The following is an 18,873-nucleotide window of genomic DNA, read 5'->3' as shown; positions in this document are numbered from 1 at the left end:
ATACTTACATTAGGAAAAGCGTAAGGAGAAGCCATGAATCGATTAGTTCTCCGCAAAAGAATTCACAATCGAGCTCCGGATCTTCTTAAAAACATGGCAACTCAATTAGTTTAAAAGAATTTTCGAATTGTTTTTTTAAATCAGTACTTGCAGGGCTAACTTGAGAGACGTGCTATCTGCGTAAAATTTAAATCGAACATCCTGAAAACCGTAATCGCATCAACAACTGATTGATCACTAGCGTATCTGTTTACGTCACTTTTACACGATAACACATTCCTGCTGTTAAACGGTTAATAAAACCGGTGACAGGCCTAGATACGTATCCATTGTGCAAGCTCGCATAATGGACGGCTTCTCTACCCTTTTAGACGTTCATAATACGCACCACGGCCTTGCGAGATGACACGGTCTCTCTGTGACACGAGAGATAACGTAATCGTCAACGCGGCCGAAGCGGACGCTATTCTAACGACGCGATTCACTGGCAAATTGTCCCTTAATTCCCGTGCTAATTGTCCCAGGAAACGACATGGGATCGACTGGTCGATCGCCAGTATAATCAGTGAAAAACAGCTAGTGAAATCATGCAATCAACGCGAATCTTGCTTATGTCGTGATTATTATTGAAACAACAGATTTGACAAATAGTACCGTTAAGAAACTAACTTTTCAATACCAATAGTAAAATCTGTATCATAATGTTTAAACGATAAAAAAATTCAAAGTAAAATAATAATATTTTTTATAGTTTCCGTTTACGTTTCTCATCTTATAATTGAATGGACGACATTCACTGTTGTTACAATCATTGCGCGTGCGTGTGAGCATTAGTAATGCGAAGATTCGGTATAATGTACGCACGTCGCACAGGTAGATCAGTCAGTAAGAATCAGAGATAGATAGAGTGTGGTCGTTAAGAGTCACGGCGAGATATAGCGAGCGAGAGAGTAATCAGATCAATCCTTTGGAACAATAGCATTAAACCTTAATTTAGTGTACTAATATTATAATAATAAATTCATATTGTTAACGCCCTTAACGAAACTTTAACATTGTGAGGTCCATTTCATACATGTAACTACTAAATATTATACTACGATTAAAAGTTTCTTCCACTGATTATACACGAAATACCTGTTTAATCATCACCGGATCTTGTCGAAATGCCACCCCTGAAATGCTGTTGAACAATGATTGCTTGTTTCGCGGATACGAATCTGAATGAATCTGGTCGATATTCACGATATTCGTTTCGGTTGTAAACTCTGATTACCCTCACCTATGTATGCCTAAACGTTTTCGTTGTATGCCTCACGTTTAGGTGGAAATTGGGATGAAACCTACATAGATACACACACGTTATGGGGCAATACGGATTGTCTTATTGCAACGGACATTGTGTTTCTGAATGCGCTGCGTTTCCAAGTACTGATTATTGGCACCTAGCTTCTAGTTCCAGTATCATTCAATATTTGTTTTTCATATCCCTGGCTTATGTTCTTCGTTTGTTGTGTTATTAGTTGAAAGATTTACAGAAAAATTGACATGTGTTGCAATCGAATTTTGGGAGAAAGGAGAAAAAGTAGTATTAGAAATCAGATGAAGTATGTGAATGTAATAGCGGGGCAAAAGTAAAGCTGTCTTCTTCTTTTTTTACCATCTCTGCTATTACTAGAGTGGATTGTACCTATCGAAAAGAGAATGCCATTTCATTTATTTTAGGAAATAACTACTGTGTCCAGGAAATATTACAATAAAATTAAAAAAAAAAGAAGAAAAAACAAATGATACTTTAGACGACTCATACGACTTGTTTACAAAAGCAGATAGAAAATTGAAATTGTGTATGATCAGCTACGTTCTTTAAGGGTTTATTCCGAAAGTAGATAACTTTATCTTTTCGGAAAATATTATTCCTTATTAACGTATTTCTTTAGCGAGAAAAAGAATGAAAGAAGAGTGCGTAATCGAGACCAATCTGATGTAAATTTGCTACAATGGTTAAATGTCAACGTCGATGACACGACGACGAAGCACCATCGTCGTTTCGTAGACGGGCAACTCCCTTGACGGTGACCAAAAGGGTAGGGCTGGAGATAGAAAAGGGTGCGCCGAGTTATCATAGATACTGTCCCATTTACCGTAGTTCGCGTTTATTCGATCTAAGCATGACTTAAACTCGTGTCGTTCTATATTAGATCCTATCACCGCGTTCATAAGGGAATTGGATTAAAATGGTAAATCCAAAAAAAGATTTATTAACCATTATAGATTATTTAAATTGATCATATAAGATGGTGAAATTATATAAATTTCGGACGGAATAATTCATTCTAATACTTATAAACAGTGATTAGACTGTAATAGAATTACAGTGGAGTTGTCTTCATCTCTTAACTAGCTATCTAATTTCTTATTAAGCTCTATTTAATTTGACTGATTTTTAACGAAGCGCAGCACATACTGCACAATTTTATCTATAAAAAAAAATCTAATTGAAAAACTTGATTCAATAAGCTTCCTGCTTGAGAGTTTCACTCGCAGGTCGACACCAGATTCGTTAGATAGACATAGATGTTTTTTTAATCAACCCGAACGCGTAAGATTAATAGTACACGTAAAGTTCGAAACGAGCACACGGCTGTCTGATTTAAATCGATGTTTACTACTGTACAGAACGAAAGAACGCAGCCTCGTTCGGATAGCTCGCTCGCACGCACGCAAAACCTTCTAAACGTCGCACCCTGCCGTAAATTCTCTTATTTTCCACTAATCATTTATTGTGCATTTGCTGTAAATTTTCGTATTAATCATGAATTTGACCCGTAAATAGAGTAGGCAGGGCGACAAGGCATGGCGAATGTTTACAGAATGATAAGATATACACATTTGAACAAAATACATACAGTGCCTGACCAAAGTATTTAAACACCTTCTAAAACGAAATAATTTCGTTTTGACCCCTTGACTCAGGGTTGCAGACATGTAAGTAAATTAAATGTATAATGCAATTGAACACCAATTAGCAATAAACGTTTGGTTTCTTATTCCAACGTGAGTAATGTTTCTTCTTGGGCCAGACTCGAGTTTCTTCAATATGACAGTGCGTATTTTATTTTGGCCAGATATTCTTTGCGATATTTGTGAAGTATCGTCGGGAGCGCGATATATTCACCGATAAGATAAGTTACCTCGAAGGGAGTATAGAGCGATAAGAAACCACAAGACTATTATGTACATATTGAGCGATTTTATAACTATAACATCGCGAACGACGCGATAGATGTACGCGTAACGATGTGATGTCTATTTCTGATATACATAACTGGATAAGAGTTATCGATGCATTGTAGTACATACATGTGTAGAATTAAGTTTCGTTTATAGAACTTTTTAACACACGTAAAATAAAATTTTAATAAGACATACGAATTTTTGTCTGAACGGAAGTAGCTAGCAAACCATTTTGTACATTTAATTAGTCCATGTAATCAAGTTCTATTTTTTCGTGATAAAATACATTAATATACTTGGTAAAATATAAATGTCAAGGAGAATGAGCAATATTTAAATGCTTGTGAAAATGTAAATGTGGTGAGCAGATGAGCTAGTAAACGTACATATACTTATTGTTAGTGTTGAATGCAAAGAAGAAGCGTGGGTAACGGAAGCACTCACTAGGTTCTTTTGATTCATCAAATTTCTTGGTTTCCATGAATGTACTTGCCAGATGAGGAATTTCTAAGAAAGCATCTTCTTAATGGCGGCATAAAAACCGGCTCGATTCGGCTTACATTTATGCGCTCCGTCAGCGTTCAACGGTACGATACATCGGAACCGGTGCATGTTTTGCAACGTGTGATTTGTATTCAAATTAAAGATCGACCTCGCGTCAACCAAGTGTCGCGTTTCGTGGCGAAATCTCGCATGTACCAGCTCTTAGGAGAGCGTAAATAAATGATAGCAACACTTTATCAGTAGTGATTAAATAGCATTAGCTTCAGTTATATCTGATGAATACAGCAGCGTGTTCGTCTGAGATTATTTCAATTAGCAAAGTAAAAAGAGTTGGTAATTAGTAATAGTAGATATCGCGTGTGTTAAATTTTTTCTACTTGGTAGCTTTATCAATTATTACTCTAGAATTTAATTTTCATGCCAGAAGCTTAATGCCAGATTACGAAGAATCGGCATTCCAGGAATGATTATTCTACTTCTAACTCGAACACATTTAAGTTTCTCAAAAGCGATAAGAGTTTGGCTTTTTATTCGAAAACTATTGATTTATCTTATATCACGTTTTAAATCTTTCAAAAGGTTTAAACAATTTGATCGGTTTCTAAGAAGCAACAAGTAGTTACGTATAAAAGTTTCGGCACTCGAGTTTCCACACGGATGTATTGTTAGAGCGGTACAATTGTGTTGGCCACCCATTGTCAGTGCACGAGCACCGAAAAGTAACGGGATAACTTAGCGAAATATATATATATATAGTGTCGCGGAAATGGCCAGCATCGATTATGTAATTCGCTATTTATATACTTGACCAATTATCGCAGGTCTCTGCTTTGGCTCAATAATTAATTTCTCATGGTTAATGATGTAAATTCGGTTTTGGTGAGTGCTCGCGTACTCGCACGTTAACGTGCAAGCAACCGATACCACGATGACGTAACAAAGAGGAAAAGAAAGAATATGCAAACGCGCGGGCGAGAGAGAGGCCTTGATCGCAGTGGCTGGTTTAGATTCTGTGTCGATTCTTATTATCATAAACAGTGCGTTTATGGATAGGCGTGTTGTGCAATTTAATGAAATCGAATCTCTTGTTCCGCCGAGCGTTAAACACCGGTGTTTTTTCCGTTGATTCTTGTGCGGGCAGTTAATGGAAAAGTATGAAGTAAACCTGATCGATCCTTAGTAAGTATACATTTTCCTCAATGTGAAAGCGTAAAAATATACCAAGAGAAATATAATGGTATCCGGCGGACACCTTCCTTCCATGTGTTCTATCAACGTGGGTGTAACCACTTTACGTTAGGCCACGTGCATATTTCTTTTGCTTTTACCTTCTCTTTATCGACAACTATGAATTTCTATGTATATCTCATGACGAATATGAAATATTCGTTTTTCGCCAGTTGCCAATATTTTATTCGACCTATACTATATGTCTACTTGTAATTTTTCACATTGTCAGTTTAGTTATGCCCTTCTAGACGTTTCTGTATGTCCTATGTACGTCATGATGTCTATGTTACTCTATTCAACCTTGCTTTATGCTTCGGTTACATCGCACGTGTAAAGTTCCAATAACTCAGAGACGTTAATGTTTCAGAGAATCGTTGCCCATCAGAACTCTATTAAAACTGCATCGTTCTTTGAGCATTGCGAAATTTTCTTCTTCCCTCTTCCACTCTGACTTCCACGGTCAAGGCGATCATTCACGAACAATTCGGTTAGGTCGCGCTAATAAAAATGATATTCTCAATTGTGCTTTGTTCTCGAATGATCCTCGTTCATCATTCCTCATTTCTGATCTTTGTATCTTTGTTACGAAACGAGTTATTCCAAGTCAGAGATTCAACAAATAATTGAACCTTCGGTCTTCAGACGGACGAGAGTTCTGGCATAAGGAAATATTACATGCATAACTTCTACTTTCTTCATGTATTATTTGTTATGAACATTCCCGGAATGTAAGCTTCACATTTCATTGTAATTGACTTTTACTTGATATTGATTACTGTAATGAATTTTCATTGTGCACGATAGGTTGTATATTGCTTATGTATACGTTTTTGGGGTCCCTGACATTAGAATTTTTTTAATTCAAAATGGTGTTTGAACTTTTAAATTCCGATCGCGTGTATAATTATATAAATAATTCGTGTAAATAACATGCACCATAGTGTTAGCTAAGGTATTGATGATATAAAACAATTTAAAAAAAGAAACAGAAAAATCAGGTTTCAGTGCTGAAAATAATTAAAAAAGCAATTTAACAAGATGGGAGTCCAAGGCCCCACTGCAGCTCAAAGGGTTAGTACATTCAACGATATATATAAAATACAGAATTCTTAGACTGAATATTGTAGCTTACAAGTCAAGTGCCACCACTGTTTAGTAATAATAATTTAATAATTCCTCCATACGTTCTGTAAACAATATTGCCATTTACCACAAAGGAAAAGATTCAAATTAAAAGAACTATTGAATAAGAAGTGCGTATCTTAAGCCCCGAAGAAGTTTAAATATTTTTTAAAATAAGTAGCAAAAGGAGCTCGCTAAGAACAAGAAACTATGCAGCGCAAAGGTAGATATTGGTAGCGCAACTGACAATTACGTAATCACGTGATACACACTTTAATTTGGTATAAGGATAGTCATTGTGAACGCGATTCTGTACGTACAAACATAAGCTATTAGAAATCGGTGACCAAATGAAAAAATTAGTTACATACATGAGAATAAAATAAATTTGTTAATTCGAGATTGGGGATAAGGCTTTTAAAATTAAAATTTGTTTTTATATTTTCGAGAGTCTACTTTATTCGCCCGATTTTTATTTGTGGATTCACGTGAAAGAAATAGTTTATGCCCAAAATAATGAAAATCAGACGAGTAAACTCTGTGTAAGTACACGCGTACCTAACGATTTTTCTCGAAAATGACGCCATGTATGAAAAGATTATATTCCTTGCTTTCGACTAGATTTTATGTGAGGAATCGTCCCCTTGCCGGATGTACCACGATTTCGCAAACACCCTATATGTATGTACTAAAAACAAATTTTGGTGATATGGGCCAATTTCCCATTTTTCCGAATGACACAAATGGGTTAAACGATGGTGGTGAAAGAACTATTATTTTCTTGCGGTATTTTAAATAAATGTTTATTTTACTGATTGGATGAAATAGCATGTAATTGACTATTTAAAAAAATTCAAGGTGACGCTTTGTTCTACGGTTCTCCCAGTTACATGAATGTACTTTTAAAACTATCCGATATTGGAAACAAAACTATGTACAGTGGATGTAAAAATTGTTCATTCTTCTTTAATTAAAACATAATAACTATTATAACACTGGTTCATAAAATTTTAATTTTTTTTATAAAATAGGGAAATTAGTTTATATATAAAAGTTAAAAATTAGTTTTAGATATAAAAATAATGTCAAAAAAATTGCGATAAATCGAAATCACGAGCTAAAAGTTGCCTTTTTCAACTTTTTTTCCTAGATCTGTAATAAAATTTTATATAACACATTTTGAAGATCTATGCAAGTTATACATATATGTATAGACATTCAAAATGCGCTACAATAAATTTCATTATAGGCTCAGTCAGATAAAAAAGTTAAAAAGCGACTTATTAGTTAGAGCCAATGTACTCATTATTTTCAATTTTTTTTTAACGTCTTGTATGGGCTTCGCTCTTTTCTAAAACCAACTAAATTCCATAATTTTATGCAAAATTTATAGTCGACCAACGAATTAACTAATGCACTGTAAAGACTGGTGGTCGGATAATGGTGATACTTGAAAATGAATTGATTTCATCGCTAGAAATTGTCGACAGGCTGCGTAAACAGATTGCAGAGAGTTCACGACTACATATATCCACCCTATGAATAAGTCACGTGAACGTCTACATTATTTACAGGTACCGCGTGGGAGGATCGATGTGTGTGACCTGAAGTTATTTTACATACACGATCGTTAGCCCAATGTTTTAATGTTCTCGTACAATTTGGTGCAGATAAACGAATATACGAATATCAGTGCTTGCGCTTCCCTTTCCACATATTTTATCTTTTTACTGGTATTATAAATTATTCAAACCTTACCACAATTGACGTAAAAAAATTATACAAATTACAAAAACGACAACAAAAACGCACGAACTTTTGATTCACACTAATATTTAGTTTTGCATCATTTGATAGAGCTTTTCAAGACCATTTCATGTATGACGACGATTTTAATTAGGTTTTCAGATATTAAAGTCTAAAGTCTATTGTGTCTAAACTACTTGAGATGAATACCTATGGCCTGTTAGGATCAGCAGGCCCACATTCTTTTCCGCTTCCGTTTCGGCAATAAGTAGTCTTGGACAGTGAATGCAGCACCGAACGCGGAAAAGTATTTTTCTTTGGGCCTACCGATTCTGTAACACAGGCTATAGATATGCATTTTATGTAACTTACAATTAGCTTGGTATAAAAATTTTTGCCCATCTCCCATAACGAGACTTGAATGTTTAACGAGGTGACGTAGTACATACGCGAATACATGTAACTATAAGAATTTCGAAGCACCAAGAAATATGACGAAAACGTGACACGAGAACATACTGTCCCATAGTTACAGTACGTTCGTACAAGTGAAAATGCACGTGACGTTTCTGAGTCCAAGGTCGATCGACACGGACTTCGTAGGAGAAAGGATCAGCTCATAAGCTCTCCAAAGCAGAGACGAATACGGTTGCATATGTATAAATACAGAGTAGCCAAGATAGGCTGTTTATAGAATCGTAAATTTTGTTATACTCGTGTCTTTTCGAAAAATAAAATGAATTTCGGAACGCAATGTTCTTGAAGACTTTTGATTTTCAGGAGAACCTCCTTCATACCTTCATTTGTCCTATCTCAGAAATAACATATTTTGTTACATTCCCATGATCTGTTTACAACAATAAATGGTCTATTGGTAACACTTTGAATTCTAAATGCACATTTGATGTCCCGGGAATGTTAAACGAAATTAATTGTATTCGATAAGACGCGCGTCAACGTGATCTGTATTGAATAGTAAAGTGCAATGAACCGTTGTATGCAGCGGTAAGATCAATTAACTCTATCGTATGATTAATACCAAGATTGTTAAAAAGGAAACGAATAAAAACCTTACCTGTTAAGTAAACATAGCCGACTTCTTATTGACAAGTAAAAAGTATTCCAATATTTTTTGTCGATTAATCGCGAATCAATTAAATTATAACGCTAACTAGTAAGTAACTACACACATACTATACATGTAAGTATCTCGTACAAAACGTCTTGAAACGAAACGTATAGGTGATCAAATAGATTAGCTTAAGCAAGTTGGATCGTTTTTATTCGTATTTAGTAGCTTGATAATCCAATATTTATTTAAACATGAACATCAGATGACTAGGTGTACGTACGCAGATACTTCGCCACGCCACCTTCTCAGACACCAATCAATGGGAATCGAGCATTAACTGATAGACAAGCGCAACGAGTTACATGCAGTGTTAACTTACGTAATTCCTGAACGACAACGAACGTGGTTCGAGCAACAAACACGCTCGAGACTTTCCCTAAAAAAATTCGAACATCTTTCTTTTTAACTTCGTGATTTGTCCTCTGTTTTTGGCATTATCTCGTATTTGAATACAACATTTATTGTTGCTTTTCAATTCTCTCTTCTGGCACTTTTTTTGATAAATTAAACATACGTACAAAGCGAATTGAACGAAATTAAATTGACCATCACCTTGAACCCTAGGTTGTAGCACTTCGATATGCGATATTACGGCTAAAATCAAATATCGGCGAATGCAATTTCATTCTTTTCTCTCTACTAAGTAAGAACGGTTTGATAATTACGTGAAGTTTTAAGTCTGGAACAGGTAACGTTCGAAAAATTTTAAAGAATCAAAAAAAGCAAGGATCACTTTTAACGTTGTATAAATATAATAATGCTTATTTATCTTATCTGATGGCGATAACGTCCATAACGTTATTGTCGTTATATTACTGTAATACATACGTCAATGAAATAAATATCTTATCTATCTATTGTGATTTTTACCGAATCTTAAATCAGTCTAAAAATAATTACAGTAGATTGTTGATCAAATTTTGCACACATGTTCGAACAATTTTCTTCGCTCGATACAGTTTCAATGATGACTGAATTGTTTATTGAAAACTTTTGTTTACTTTCATGATTAGCACCCCAATGATGTAACTAGACACGTTTGCAACAATCATATTTGTACCGTAAAGAGCGGCGAGTAGTAAAACTGGAGGTCATGAGTTACTTCTCAGCAAAAAACCTGTTGCTTCGCTCGCGTTGTCACGAAGTTTAATCTTCATTGTTAGACACGTAGGAAGAGTGCCAATCGGAAACTGGAACTTTGACCAAGTTCGCGAATAACGCAAGAGATAACCGGTGATACGTTGGCCTGTTTAATGCGATTCACGTACACACAATATGTACGAAGGTGAAAGAAGAGTACGATAATATCATTCACGTCGCGAAATTTAAAATCTCGAGCGTGGTTCCTATTTTGCATTGGAAACGTTTAAAATGTAGTTTATGTACCATTAGATATGGTTTAACGTATCTAAAAATGAACGTGACGGGTGAAATCGTACGTAGATCTACTTGAAGCGAATCTCAAATTTTTGTTAAGAAATTTGTCAAACATAGTCAGACAGTAATTGACGGAAAGGCATAGTTCGTAATCGACAATCTTCCCATACGAAGTTCCGCGTTGTAAAACATGATCACACTACTAATTTGCATAAGTTTTCGTATTGTTAAGATTATGTACACTTACCGGAAACTGCTAATCCTTGATGTAGCACGACAAACATTCGGAAAACACGATGGAGACGACATAACCCGCGCACCAAACTGAACCAGCCATATTGTTTACTGGAACGGTCTGGGTTCTGCTTTCACTGTTTGCGAATCTTGCGTGAAAACGATCGTGTTGCACTCTATAGGCAAGATAAATCAACTTTGCCACTTTGGCCGCAATATCAACTGTGGGGCTAGTAAACAAACTTTTTTATCGATAAGAACAATTCCAAGTATGCAATTTCCTACAATGAAACAGAGGGAGTTTTCAATCTAAAGGACGTAAATATTGTTCGTTGTGTTTATTACAGATGATTACAGATTCTCAGTCAGGTCAGGTGTAATGTGTTTTTATTAGAGATCATTTTCAGGCACTTTTGCGATCATTACAATATTTATAGTTGAAAATTTCTTATTACACGTTTACCTTGTCATCGGTACGATTTATGCATATTGGTCGATTCATCCTCAATTGTTATGTGAGTAAAAACAAAATTTTCGATTCTTGAGAAGTATACGTTGTATCATTTAATATCGTCGATGTTACGAAGTGAACAAGACCTTCCAAATAATTATACGTATATTGGTTATGATGTAATTTAACGCTCGTCTATTAATTTCTATAACTGTAATGCTTAACAAACGTTGTTCGGTTTGTTGGTTCTGTCATTCAGTATGTTATGTTAGCTTAAGAAACGCGAGTAATCCATTTTTCGAATTATGGAATTACAAAACAATATACAATTTTATGAAATCAGTCTTTTACCTTTGAGAAAAGTACAAACAGATTGATACTATTAATTATATATATATTAATTATGTAGAATATATTATAATTGCAAAAATTAAATGTATCACTTTTTTATTTTCAGAAATAGTTTTTAGACATACGTACATAATGCCACGTAGAAATCGTCATAAAAGGACACCCCCTATTGGGGAAGATACTAGAATTGCAGTAAATTTAACAATAAAGAAATTGTTGGAAACTATAGATCAGAAGGAATTAGAATTTCCATCTTCATATACAGCAGAAGAGAGGGCCTATATTCATAAACTAGCTTTTGAACTTGGACTGAAATCTAAAAGCAGGGGGTAAGTTAAAAAGAATATACAGAGTGTTTAGCTACTAGTGGGAACTATTTTAAGGAGTAATTCCACAAGCTAAAAGAAGACAAAATTACATTTGAAGCTGCATCATTTAATTAGAGTTTTAGACGTACATTGCTTCTGAGAACCATGGATTGTTGGTAGGCCTGCCTATTTTGAATCGCTAATACCTAAAAAATGGGACCTCGGACCCAATTTTCTTGTTAGACTTCTGCGTTATTTTAGCTGCTAGAGTCAGCCCTTATAATTTTTCTCACCAGTAACCAAACACCCTGTATAAAGGATTCCACCATAGTAAAGAATAAACAAATTTATCCTCAACAGTAAAGGTATGAATCGTTTTATAACTGTATATAAAAGAGAAGGGTCGACTATAGTTCAAGCTGATGCTGTAATTAAATTACAAAAGTCATCGAGACAGAGTATCTATAATTTATTGCAAACTTTCCCATTAAATCATAAAGAATGCCAAGACCTGTTACCACCAATCGAAAGAGAACGACCTCTTAATGCGGATGGTACTTACAATATAAATGCATATGCAGTATATCTGAAGTTTCGATTCAAGTTCATAGCTTACAACCTTTAGTTTCAGTAAATACAAATGGAAAGGCAATCGGCAGATTAAATAACAGCGTGCCGCAAATTCCACAATTGAAGACTAACTTTGACGTATTAAATTATCGCAAGGCACTCCCTATTTTTAGCTGCAGAGAGGATATTCTCGATGCTTTAAATACTAATCAAGTAGTTATAATAGGAGGCGAAACTGGAAGCGGGAAAACTACCCAAGTTCCTCAATTTATTCTTGAATACTATCAACAAAGGCATCAACCGTGTAGAATTATTTGTACTCAACCAAGGAGATTATCCGCTGTCTCGGTAGCTGAACGAGTAGCATTCGAGAGAGATGAGAAAATTGGTCAAACGTTTGGTTATCAAATAAGGCTTGAAAGTAGAGTTGCTCCGAAAACTCTTTTAACATACTGTACAAATGGTGTATTGCTTAGAACTCTCATGGCAGGGGATTCTGCCTTGAGTACTGTTACACATGTTATCGTAGACGAAGTTCACGAGCGCGATAGATTTTGTGATTTTCTTCTAATCGCATTAAAAGATGCATTACAGAAACACAAGTCCTTGAAACTTATATTAATGAGCGCTACGTTAGATGTTAACATCTTTATAAAATATTTTAACAAATGCGGAGTTGTGAACGTCTTAGGCAGATCGCACGATGTCGATATATATTTCCTCGAAGATGTCTTAAAGATGACTGGTTACATGACGAAGGAAATGCTTTCAAAGAGGAAAGAGTTCATGAATAAAAAGGATCAATGTAAAATTTTAGAAAGTTGGACTCAATATAAGCCCCAACAATCGGAATCAAATGTTATGAGTAAAAGGTGCGTATTACCTGCGCCAATTTTAGCACAGCAGAACGAATCTATTCCAGAGAAAGCGAAATTGGAACCGTGGCTAGTAGAAGAAATGGATAAAAGCATTTCCGAAGCATGGTTAAACGGGGGTGAAGACAATTTCGCACAAATTTTGTACTTCATACTGTCCGAAAATGTATCTGTAGATTATCAACATTCCACAACGTCTGTAACTCCGCTTATGGTGGCTGCAGGTAGAGGAGATATAAATACTACAGAGCAGCTGTTAAATTTGGGAGCAAATTTATATTTACGTGCTGGCAATGAATGGACCGCATTAGATTGGGCTAGAAACATGAATCAAACTGAATGTGCCGAGTTAATCGAAGCGTATATGAAAACTTACGATTGTACATCACAAAATGCGTCGCCGGCAAATACTAAAGATATTCCACTCTCGGAGGAAGATAAATTATTGTTAGATGTATACCATCATACATTTAACGACGATAAAATTAATTATGATCTTCTTCTACAATTAATTCTGCATATTCACTTAAAAATGCCACCCGGCTCTCTCTTAATATTTTTACCAGGATATGACGATATCGTAACTATGAGAGAAAAAATAAATAACGAAGAGAAAGAAATGAATCAAGGATTGCGCTACAATCTGTATGTGCTTCATTCTAACATGCAAACAAGTGATCAAAAGAAAGTATTTAAACCAAGTCCCGCGGGAACTCGAAAAATTATTCTTTCGACAAATATTGCGGAGACAAGTATCACGATTGACGACGTTGTATACGTTATTGATTCCGGCAAGGTTAAAGAAAAGTCTTTCGATGCATTATCCGGAGTGTGCATGCTTAAATCCAATTGGATTTCTCAAGCCTGTGCGAAGCAACGTATGGGCAGAGCAGGAAGATGTAGAAAAGGCATTTGCTATCGCTTGTTTTCTTCGATACGATTCAACAGCATGGAGGCTTATCAAACCCCTGAAATATTGAGATCACCGTTGCAAGAATTATGTTTATACACTAAACATTTAGCTCCGGGAAATACACCTATCGCAGAATTTCTAGACCGGGCATTAGAACCACCTTCTAACGCAGTAACGAGGAATGCAGTTCAATTATTAAAAACTATCGATGCATTGGATCCATGGGAAGATCTTACAGAATTAGGAAGTCATTTGCTCGATTTACCAATTGAACCACGACTTGGAAAAATGTTGTTATATGCCGTTGTTTTGAAATGCTTAGACCCAGTCTTAACTATCGTCTGTAGTTTGGCATACAAGTAAGCAGAATTATAGTATGTATTAACTTGCGTTATATTAGTGAGAATGTTATTATATGGAAAAATATCTTTCAGGGATCCTTTCATTCTACCTCTCCAACCATCGCAGAAAAGAGCTGCGACTGTGGCTCGTAAGAAATTCGCGACGAATACGTATTCCGATCATATGGCAGTTTTACGTGCTTTTCAAGGTTGGCAAAATGCACGGGCCAGCGGCAAAGAACGCGCATTCTGCGATCAAAATTTCATATCTGCTGCCGTAATGGAAATGGTTGTTGGAATGCGCACTCAACTTCTTGGTCAACTTCGTGCATCTGGATTTGTTAGAACACGAGGGCCAGGAGATATCAGAGATTTGAATTCTAATTCTGAAAATTGGGCGGTAGTGAAAGCTGCGTTAACTGCCGGTTTATATCCAAACTTGATGAGAGTTGACAGGGAGCACTTGCAATTAAGAACACAGTATGTTACACTGTTCAAATTTTCGTTATATTTTTTATAGTATACTAATTATTCATGTGTTTGATAATTTGTTTATTTTACAGGAAAGAAGTGAAAGTATTTTTCCATCCGTCATCAACATTAAGAGATTGTCCCAAGTCACCAAGAATGACATCCACTCAAACATACGCAGCTAACGTGGAGGCTTTGCCCTGTGACTGGTTGCTTTACGAAGAAATGAGTCGCACAGGACGATTTTGTCATGTTAGAATGGTCACTTTAGTAAATCCGTTAACAGTGGCTTTGTTTTGCGGACCAGCGAGATTGTCTGTGGATGTAATTTATGAGGCTGAATGTAAGTATCGCCCCTTTTTTTAATATATCTTGTGTCTAAATGTAGTAATTTTATCTGTTGTTTACAGCTGTACCAGAGAGTGAATCAGATTCGGAAGTGGATGAGAGTAATGAAGGAACAATTTTTAAACTCGACGATTGGGTCGTATTTAAATTTGATCCGGAAACTGCCCGATTCTTCTTACATTTAAGACAGAAGTGGAACGCTTTGTTTTTAAGACGCATGAAAGCGCCTAACAAAGCAATGTCGCAGTTAGACGAAAAAGTAGTGAGTACGTTAGTGAACGTAATCACGAACGAAGAACAAGCGTGTGGATTGCAACAGCCACCTGGCATCGGTCAAAGACCGCGACCTCTAATAGTTGATTGTTACCCTGCCAACGTTAAGAAAACGGACGACTTTGTAGAGGTAATTAAACAAATTTAGTAAGTGGTGAGTAATTCTTAGTATTCCTTTTACTTTATTCGAAAATTTATTGTTTCTTCTTTTTTAGAGGAGTTTCTGAGATTGAATGGATACAAGATATTTTGCAAATTGTAAATTGACAAGTATTTTATTCTCTTGGTTCCTATGTGTGATTTATTGACTTAAAAGGTAATGAGAATCGTATTTTCGAATAAGTTACTTCTGAAATAGACAGGGTGAAAGAAACGAATTTTCAATAGTCATAAAATATTCGTAGGCACGTTAATAAGTTTTCCATGGTATCAATAAATTTCAATGAAATTAATTACAGTCGAAAAACAAAGCATTGAAAGAAAAAGATTCTGTTTAAATTGTATCTCTTACATATTCATCTCAATTCAGTTACTAACTGTATGTACCTAATCAAAACAGTTATTAATTAGCAAGCTCTTTTTTTTGGCGGTGTTATTAGATTACTGCATATGTAACTTTGTCGCTTGCTATTAAATATTGCAAAACTGTTCTGCGATTGCTTCACATTTCCAATTTACTGCCTAAAGTAGTATAGAATGAACAACACGTAGGAATCAAAGTAAATCTTTGTACCTTTAACGAATGTGATATACTATACTGTATAGACATAACTCATAAGTGGTTTATTTACATTTTATACTGTACATAATGTGTGTACTTTAATTATGATTTACTATACAGATAAATCGCACTTAAGGAAAGCATTAATTTACAAGCTAGAAGCTAAAATCGATATCTATATAATTTAAAAAGTGCAGTATGCATGTGCAATCTAATTATATAATTTGTAAATCACCCTTTAAAACTTAGTGAAAATTGCTATTGTTTCTTCAATAACTTATTATACAAAGATTTATAACGAAGTACAAAATGTACGTTATTTTAGGTATTCTGGAAATTATAAACTGCAGAAAGACTGTTTATTTTCTATACATGATCTAATTTATGCAGCTAATTGTATAACATTTAAATGATAAAACTATACTTATGTGTTGATGTTAACATAGTATGTAGACTTTATTGTACAACTTTTAAGTGTGATAATAAAAGCTTTATGCTATGAAATATGTTTTCAATACCTTATTTAGTTTCTAGAAAATTACAAATATGAACTAACTATTGTAAGGGTATCAATCCGAATTGAGTTGACTGAGTTTGGAGGCCTCGTGTGGAGAAACTAGGAAACCCCGAGTAAAGGATAGATTGAGCCTTGTCTCTCCTGTATTGCTCTGGCCCAGCGCGCTCATATTTTTTCCCTCGGCCGAAAAGTGGGGACGACGCGACCGTGGTGGGGACCAATACTTGGTGGGGGTATGCAGTGATTTTCAAGATTTGTAGGCTTATTTTGGCTATACATCTCGTCAAGTTGGCAACGTGGATAGTAGCGCCAAGCCAAGTGTGACGTAGACGAACGCGGCGCTGAATCTTTACCATTTGAGTTTGGATGCCAGGCTTAAACAGTACCACGTGCGATTCTTTTGTTCTGTTCGATATTGTTATTGTTACTGGTTATTTTGTTATTTTCGTTATTGTTATTTATTGTTGTTTTTGTTTTTATTACTTTTCGTGAGTGCGAAATGGCTGAATCATTAGGTAAGATATATTTTTACTACTTATGTATTATGTGTATTCATGCACCGAGTATAATTCAATAAATTAATGATCCTGTAAGAAACATATGTTGCACAGGAAAAGTTGATGCATAAAACAGAAGAGCATTTTTTACAAGTGGCGGCTTCATTTATTTTGGCTCAGAAATGTGGGAAATATTGCGAGATTCGTAGACAAAGGACACGTGATTCACAATGTCTCGGAAGAACTCTTTGCCTACATTGTCCGCAATCCAGGGATGGTGTACAGTGTGAACATTTGTGAAAATTGTGCAATTGTGCACAATTCGTACCCATCCCGAATCGGGTTCTTCATATTATATAGATTTCGCACATATGTAATACACGAAGTTTTAAAAAATTGAAATGGTCATACGGAATTGTTATACAAATCTGTGAAAGCATAAGGAACGGAAATATATGGAAGTTCGCATGCAGTAATGAAAAATAAATTCATTAGAAATAAATTATTGCACTTTAATAATTTATATTATTAATGTGTGAAAAACAGGTCATGAGAGCAGCGACAGCAGCACCAATGTCATGAAACCACCTCCTTCGAAGAAGATGGCATGGACAAAACGATTCTGCGATTCGTGGCTAGCAGAACCCGATTTTTCTTTATGGCTGCAGAAATGCGAGGGCAACCCGTTTAAGGCCTTCTGTACTTACTGCCAAAAAGAACTGAAGTGCGGGAAATCAGAGCTGAGGAAGCACGCCAGAGGTCAATCGCACATTACTATGTTAAGTAAAAGAAAAAGCTTCACGGACACAGACAGCGCAGCGTGGCTGGCTACTGCATCCCTAAATGACCGTGTAAAAAGAGCAGAGATCATGTATGTTCTCAATATCATCGAACATAGCAGAAGCTTTCGCTCGTATAACCACCACATGAAAATGGAGCAGAGGGCTGTGGATTCAATCGAAGTTTTAAAGAAGATGACATTGAAAAGTACAAAAATTGCAGCCATCACGAAGAACGTGATCAATGAAACCATCGTGAGGAATGTCAGTGAAATATTGAGGAATACATTGTTTTCAATTTTAGTAGATGAAAGCACCGACGTGTCAGGGTACAAAAATTTATGCATCCTGGCGAGATACACATATGAAGGGGCAATCCACACATATTTACTGGAGTACGTACGATTGAGAGAAGCAAATGCCGAGTATTTATACGATTGCTTTAAATACTCAATGAAACAATACGACATTCCAGTCAGGAACGTCATTGGCATTTCTGTTGACAATGCAAGTGTAATGGTCGGGAAACATAATTCATTCGTTTCTCGGCTGCTGGAAGAAAACGATTCAGAAGTTGTCGTTTTACCATGCATATGCCACTCCATTCACCTGGCAGCGTGCAATGCATGTGGGAAGTTACCGAAGCACGTGGAACACTTGTTATTTTCATTGTACAGGTACTTCACTACAAGCCCTAAAAGACAGCAAAGTTTGGAAGACATTCAGGAGGTAATGCACATTGCAAAACAGAAGCTCCGTCAACCATCGAGAACAAGGTGGCTGGCACTATCACAATGTGTCGATAGAGTTCTCAAGCAATGGAATGCTCTGTACACATATTTCGCTGTAGAAACGTGTACAGAGGCAGATCCATTA

At 35.8% G+C, this 18,873-nt stretch overlaps 3 protein-coding genes across 4 annotated transcripts in view; 2 read left to right on the top strand and 1 right to left on the bottom strand.

Annotated features, from left to right (window-relative positions):
* The window catches only part of ATP8B (ATPase phospholipid transporting 8B), a 45,597-nt gene extending 34,916 nt beyond the window's left edge, over positions 1-10,681 (bottom strand). The window contains exon 1 of the mRNA XM_026818330.1: positions 10,596-10,681. The gene's annotated coding sequence lies outside the window, so the exon portion shown is untranslated. The remainder of the gene's footprint in view (positions 1-10,595) is intronic.
* Positions 10,682-10,781: 100 nt separating this feature from the next.
* LOC108630869 (3'-5' RNA helicase YTHDC2) lies at positions 10,782-16,708 on the top strand. Of its 2 annotated transcripts, none has more exons than XM_026818334.1 (8): positions 10,782-11,097; positions 11,491-11,713; positions 12,053-12,246; positions 12,324-14,409; positions 14,485-14,871; positions 14,955-15,205; positions 15,273-15,613; positions 15,699-16,708. In XM_026818334.1, the coding sequence occupies exons 2-8, from the start codon at positions 11,517-11,519 to the stop codon at positions 15,708-15,710; spliced, it is 3,468 nt and encodes a 1,155-aa protein (XP_026674135.1). In that variant the 5' UTR covers positions 10,782-11,097; positions 11,491-11,516; the 3' UTR covers positions 15,711-16,708. The 2 variants fall into 2 exon arrangements, with proteins under 2 accessions (XP_026674135.1, XP_017889911.1); XM_018034422.2 differs by having other exon boundaries at positions 12,318-14,409.
* Positions 16,709-16,851: 143 nt separating this feature from the next.
* LOC113465055 (zinc finger protein 862-like) overlaps positions 16,852-18,873 on the top strand; it is a 3,506-nt gene continuing 1,484 nt past the window's right edge. The window contains exons 1-2 of the mRNA XM_026818384.1: positions 16,852-17,236; positions 17,333-18,827. Coding sequence (XP_026674185.1) covers positions 17,797-18,827 — 1,031 coding nt within the window. The 5' untranslated portion in view covers positions 16,852-17,236; positions 17,333-17,796. The remainder of the gene's footprint in view (positions 17,237-17,332; positions 18,828-18,873) is intronic.

The sequence above is a fragment of the Ceratina calcarata genome, unplaced genomic scaffold (assembly GCF_001652005.2).
Source record: "Ceratina calcarata isolate Rehan_Ccalc_2016 unplaced genomic scaffold, ASM165200v1 scaffold78.2, whole genome shotgun sequence".
Lineage (NCBI taxonomy): Eukaryota > Metazoa > Arthropoda > Insecta > Hymenoptera > Apidae > Ceratina > Ceratina calcarata.
The sequence above is the reverse complement of the archived record's forward strand: the minus strand, read 5'-3'. Positions and strand labels throughout refer to the sequence as shown.